General features: G+C 40.6%; 1 protein-coding gene across 1 annotated transcript; it reads left to right on the top strand.

The window, feature by feature from the left end:
* Nucleotides 1-1,126: 1,126 nt before the first annotated feature.
* LOC141718675 (uncharacterized) lies at nucleotides 1,127-1,600 on the top strand. The gene has a single exon (XM_074521054.1). It carries the CDS (start codon nucleotides 1,127-1,129, stop codon nucleotides 1,598-1,600), a length of 474 nt encoding a protein of 157 aa, XP_074377155.1.
* The last annotated feature ends 5,245 nt before the right edge of the window (nucleotides 1,601-6,845 follow it).

Here is a 6,845-nt window from a genome sequence, read left to right as displayed (position 1 = left end):
ATTTCTTTGGAAATGGGAGTGCGGAACCTAATTGCAAAGAGTGACTCGGAATTGGTGGTAAACCAAGTGAATGGGGGATTTCAAGCTCGAGGATCGCGAATGTAACTATACTTGAGGTGCACGCAGCGGCTAATTCAAAAGTTCAAGGAGGTTAGATTGGAATGTGTACCGCGAGAAAAGAACAACAACGCGGATGCTCTGGAAAAACTGGGATCCCAGCAGGAGGCCGTATTGTTAGATCTATACCCTTATAACTCCGAGAAATTCCTAGTATCCCAGAGGTTGAATTGATACAAGTAGATGAGGCTCCCAAGGAAACCTGGATGACGCCCATCCTTGCCTCTATTCACAAGGAAATACTCCCTGAGGATAAATTCAAGGCTCGATGACTCTGCTATCAGGCTGCAAGGTATGTAGTGTATGATGAAGTTTTATATACAAGAGGCTTCAATAAACCGCTGCTCAGATGTGTCGATGGAGAAGAGGGAAATTACATCTTGAGGGAAGTACATGAAGGAATTTATGGTAATCACTCGGGGGGTAACTCGTTGGTGATGAAATTTTATGCCAAGATTATTATTGGCCTACGATGAAGGAGGATGTTGCGAACTTCTTTAGAGCATGCGATCGCTGACAACGCTTTGCGAATTACTCATCTATGCTAGCGACGCTCTTGACACCTATGGTGAGTCCATGGCCATTTTCCATGTGGGGGATTGATCTTATTGGAGAGTTACCCAAGGCTAAAGGAGATGTCAAATATGCAGTGGTTGCGGTTGATTACTTTACTAAGTGGGCAAAAGCTATGACGCTGGCGACTATCACAGTGAAGAGAATCAAAGACTTTGTCTTCAACTCCATTATTTGTAGGTTCGGGATACCTTATAAGCTTGTCTCTGATAACGGGAAGCAGTTTGATAGCAAGGAATTACGATAGCTGTGTGAGGATTTAAAGATTAAGAAGAAATTCACGACAGTTTATCATCCGCAAAGTAATGGACAAATAGAGGCTGTCAATAAAATAATAAAGTATACCCTCAAGACCAAACTGGAGGAGTGCAAAGGGAATTGGCCTGAAGAACTCCCAAAAGTGTTGTGGTCTTACAACACTACTCCAAGATCTACTATGGGAGAATCTCCGTTTATGCTCACTTACGGGTACGAGGTTATGGTTCACGTGGAAGTTGGTTCAGGATCGTTTTGTAGAGATCGTTACGCGGAGGAAGATGCGGAAATTAACCAGAGACTTCACTTGGACTTTTTGGAAGAAATGAAGGAGAATTCCCAGATAAGGCTTGTGGCATATCAGCATGCTGCAAGGTACTACAACAAGAAAGTAAAGGGACAGCTGCTAAGGGTAGGAGATCTAGTGATCAGGAAGGTGATGCCAAACACAAAGAATCCCCAGCATGGAGTGTTTGGAGCTAATTGGGAAGGATCATACAAGATAAAAGCAATCTTATGGAAGAGGACTTATCACCTTGAAAACTTGAAGGGAAGTTGGTTCCGCGAGCATGGAATGTGGAGCATCTCCAAAAGTATTATCAGTAAGGCGCGCTTTGACCCCTTATATATTATGTTTACATTTTCAGTTATATAAGTAGGGTTGTGCCTGAATCATAGACTAGAAGCAATAGAATTCCTCCTAGCCTAAGGGGAGAGTGCATGTACTACCTACCTTAGAACTAGTTGAAGAATTGTATTTTCAAATAAATTCCCCACAGAGCATAGTAGCCATGGGACCGGTGCACCCCCGACACTGAAGTGCATTATTAATAAAGACTTTGAAAATTTTCTCCGAAATTGTCAATTGTTGTTTGACTGATTTTATTGTAGAATAGAGTATTCAAATATATATATAAGATGCGTCATAATGCAAAGACGCATCCTGAAAATGAAGTTATGTAATGACTTAAAAAGCATGAGGACGCGCCTCCTGCTCAAGACGCGCCCTCATATCCTTTATGATGTTGATTAAATTAGTAATGTAGACGCCACACCCTTATAGTGTGATCCTTGGTTTACAATGTGAAGGTGATGGCAGTAATATGACTTATGGAGAGGAAATTAAGGGAAACTCAGATGCAAGTGAAATAAGGACGCGTCTTGAGCTAAGGACGCGCCCAATATATAACTTATCAAATGAAAATATAAAACCGAGGTAACCAGTAAAGCAAAAATATGAATGAAAATAATTCAAGGTATAAAACCTTGAAAAAGTAATAGCAAACAACATTCAGAAATGACAAGTCATAAGATTACAAACTGCAAGGCTTAAAGGGACCTGCACCCTTAAGTTCAAAAGTTTCATTAATAACAAAAGACACGTCATATGCAGGAGGCGTGTCCTGTGGTTTGCCTTGACCTTTTGGAGAAGGTGGAGGCTGGGCTTGAAGTAGAGAAGGCACAAGGGACGCGTCATCCTCTTCCAGGCCTAGGATGATCCTTTTGCTCTTGATTGAGTCTGCAGACCTGATTCTGAAATCATTCTCCCACTTTTGGGTATCTTCATCAAATTTGGAAAAGGGGTATTTTGGGTCATTTGCTATGAACCCCGAACACCACTCCCCAAAGTCGGCTGCAAACCCATTTTGGTACACCAGCTTATTTTCTTCTTTCCAACCATGCAGCCTGTCATCATTTAGAGTGTCAAGCTCCAACTGCATGGTGGAATTCAGAGTAACCACATTATCCACTGCCTTTTCCACAGAGGTAATATGGCCCTTGAGATTTTCCTTCTCACCCTCAAGACGCGCCTTGTCTTGCTGTAACCGGAGGATTTCAGCATCTTTTTCTTTGACAACAAGGTTCAAATTTTTCTCTAAAGATCTGATTTTATCTTCAGCTTGGCTTTTGGCGGTGTCAGTAGCAGCAAGACGCGCCCTCAGTCCGGAAGCCATGTTAGCACTTTTCCTTACGTGCAAATGAAGCTCAGCTGCTGCTCTTACCATTGCTTGCTCAGTTTGTTCCTCTGTTCTGAAGGTTCAGTCTCTCACCTCGTCCTCAAAAGAAGCTCCAGAAGATGACACACCCAAGTACCTGAGGATAAATGATTAATCATCTGGAACAGTCTTCTGGCGCTTAGAGGGCTCGTCCTCCCTTTCTGGGATGTTAACCACAGCGGTATTAATGATTTTTGGTGGAGGAGAAGACACCACAGTAGCTGGAGGATCCTTGGATTTTGGGTCAGCTTTTGTAATAGCAGGCTTACCCTCCCAGCTTTCAGCTTTCTGGAGGCACCAATAGCAAACCCCTTGGGAAGAGAAGTCATCTCTGCAGAATAACATGGTAAATGTTAGCCCTGGGCACGCCCAGATAAGAGGACGCGCCCTCTTGAAAACAAACTTATGGCAATAAAAAAAAGTGAAATACATGCATATTATGACTTTGTGTAAACAAGAAGTATTATAAGTATAGAAGAACGGACGTGTCATGGGTGATATGACGCGCCCTATGTAAACTATGGAAATACATACATTTATCAGAAAAAAATAAGAGCTACGTGTATAAATGCATGGTACGTCCTTTTTATATGATTAACAGAAAAACATGGGTAGCAGATTTGCAACAACGAATAGCATTATGAAATTTTGCAGAAAATGAAGACATAAGTATAATAGCTTTATGTGAACATTAAAATTACACATATCTCAAAAGATGTGTCCTGATGCTATGACACGTCCAAAGCAAATATATGGACTATGAAAGCGTGTATGAGTGTCAGAGAGAATAAAGATCACGCATACAAATATATGACGTGCCATAGGTGCTATGACGCGTCCTAGTATGATAGTCTTTACCCTGCTCTAGGTCTACTTGTCTATTAATGTCAAGTTGAACTAGCTCCGTAGCATCAAGTCTTCTAGCTTTTTCAGAAGCTGCGAGGACGGGCTTCCCATTGTAAAACTCACGAAACTTACAAATGGAACCTACTCTCACAGATAAGGCCCCAACTTTTTTCAGATTGGCCTCTATAATCATTTCTTAAGATTGAAATGCTCTTCAGCATATTTCAATACCTATTTTGCTCTTTTTTTCCTCTTTCCAGTTAGCTCTTTTTGAGTTCTTTTGTCTAAGAGGGAAAAATGAGGATTGTCAGAAAGAAAAAAGAAAAAATTGGTGAAAGAGAAGACGCGTCCTGATTACTAGGACGCGTCCTGGGAACGTCACTTACTTAGCTCCAAGTTGAAGCGAACGCGAGCCCTCTTGACATCGTAAATATAGAAAAATGGTTATTTTCAGTCTCTCCCACGACTCACTTTTCCTTCATTGAATCCTTTGTTGTTCAGCCACTTGTTGACAACAAGGAAATGGTAATCATGGATAGACTTCCTAATGCTAAAAAAATAGTTGAACTTCTTCATGGAGGGTGCGCCCAACTCCAAGTTGTGACACATAATATATAAGGCCCACGCCAGTTTTTATGAATTTGGAGGAAGTTAAACGGGGGCCACGTTGTACCATTTTAAGATATTTTTAATGTATGGGTGCAAGGGCGCGCCCACACCAAGAGAAATGAGCTTTGAAGTAAGCACCATTAAGGGGATCCTTAGATTTTCCATGTTGAAGAGGCGGGGCTTCATCTTGCTTAGGACCCGCCCATATCCCTTCCAGTTCATAGTACTTCATGTTTCACGCAATCTCTAGGTCTGTTGCTGTAGAATTCATGCCAACACAAGCTAACTTGTTCTCTTTCTTTCTCCAAAAATTCTTTTCTGCCTCGGGGAGATTTTTAAGCCCTTTCCAATCAAAATCAAGCTCTACATCAGCTGGCTCCCAATGTTCAAGTGGAGAATCAGATTTTTGGTGAGAGATAGGATATTTTTCAGGTTCAGGAGCTCATCTCTAAAACTCACTTTCATTGTGAGGAGAGGGCACGTCCTGAGCAGGAGACGCGTCTTGAGCAGATGGGGACGCGCCCTCATCAGAGATGATTTTATGTTGAGATTTACTAGATGATGCGATAATTTCATCATCGGTCCAATCTTCAATTGCCAAGCTGCGTGCAGTTTGGGAAGTTCTCTTGTGTTTTAACTTCTTCTTTCCAATCCTTGTGCTTAAAGGAATATCGTTCATAGATTCGTGACTCGAACTTGACATAATAGAGCTTTTTGACTTAAGTTCTTCAAATGCACGAGTTTTTGCTTCAAGGAAGGCACTAGTTCTGTGCGATTCAGGCAATTCGGGGATGAAAGAACAGAACAAAGGCGGAATGAAAACCCAATCAACTGTTAAAAGCTTCGAATGGATGAAATGGGGAAGATGAAGAAGTGCCTTCGCCTTCCAGCTGAAACAAGAAAATGAAAAGCTAAGGGTGCGTCCATGACTTGAAGAAAAGAAAGAAAATATTAAGGACACGTCAAAAGAAAGACACGCATAAGCATAGGAAGAAAGAAAATGAAAAGAAGGGATTTTGTATTAGGATGCGTCCTAGGTGTCTATCGCAAGGAGTCAACTAAAAATAAAAAATAATAATGGTGTGGGACGCATCCTCATATGATGGCGCGTCCAAGTTATCTTTGTCAAAGTGAAATTAATCTATGATGATTAAGTTATGCAATAAGCGAATGGTAGAGCACGCCATGTATGAAGGACGCGTCCATATTGATCGAAATATAAAGGAATTCTAATCGATTGTAGTCGATTTGGGGGAAATTGATAAAAACCCTAAAAATATATAAATTGAGAATTGAAGAAGCAAAACATAGTATATTTACGGATATATACACATATACATACAACTTAAACATGAAGAACAATAGAATGAAAATGAAGGACACAGATGGTTTTTCACTTGTTATAGTAGATTTACTTGACGAAATGAAGAAAAGATAGAAGATTTACATACCTTGGAACTTGGGGGATTGATTGACTGTAAGAACTCGGGAAATGGCCGGTTGAATCGCCGGATTTTCGAACTTAACTCCTTATAACGGCGCCGATGGTAGTTTTGCACAGAGAGAGAGAGAGAGAGTAAAAGGGTTGATTGACTTTTGAGGGGTATTTATAGAGAAAGGGCAATGGTGACGTATACAACAGTTGTAACACAACGGCTATAGGGAGGTTGAATTTTAAATGGTGATTGATTCAGCGAAGGACACGTCCTCCTCCAAAGACACATCCAGGGGTTGTAAACCAAATTTTGATGATAGTTTTAAGGATCAAAATTTCAACTTTGTTGTCACACCCCCAACTTTAACAGCAAAATAAATATAGCTATTACATCATTTTAATGAAGAATACACAACCAACTCCAAGATCTTACAGTTTAGGGTTTGGAACAGCCCATCACTACCAACTATTACATCTGTGAACAAATACCGAGTCCTCACACAACTATTATTACTTATTCTACCTGAGCTCGAACATAAGCATCAGCATCACAGGTCTTACGGGCAGTCTGCTTGAATCTAACCATAGCTGCTAGCTGTAATATCAGGGTAAAGCAAGAAGTGAGCCAAATGCTCAACAAGTGCTAACAGCACAACACAAAACATAAATCGAGATATACTTTTAAGAATGACAATGGAAAGACATAACTCATGATAACGAGAGATAAAACTATGTGAGATGGCATCATTTTGTTTGCATCAAAACAATTTTAAAATCATGTCTTAATCAAAATCATTTTATGACGCTACGGATTACAGCCGGTGATCAGCCGCGAAGTAATCCCGAACCTCGTTGGGTTCTAAAATATTAACGGGAATCCCTAGGCAACTTTTAAGCCTAATATAAGTGTGGAAAGGACTCGCGTCTCAGTCCAGATCCACTATTCAAGAAAACATTTATCCCCCTTTGGGACTGAAAACCCATATTTTATTTATTTCAAAAACTGATGCCGA

Source organism: Apium graveolens, chromosome 4 (genome assembly GCF_009905375.1).
Source record: "Apium graveolens cultivar Ventura chromosome 4, ASM990537v1, whole genome shotgun sequence".
NCBI classification, from domain to species: Eukaryota; Viridiplantae; Streptophyta; class Magnoliopsida; order Apiales; family Apiaceae; genus Apium; species Apium graveolens.
This window is presented reverse-complemented; position numbering and strand designations above follow the sequence as displayed.

What these genes read in the sequence shown, in the direction of transcription:
- LOC141718675 (XM_074521054.1), top strand. Translation starts at nt 1,127, where the DNA reads ATGGGAGAATCTCCGTTTATGCTCACTTACGGGTACGAGGTTATGGTT.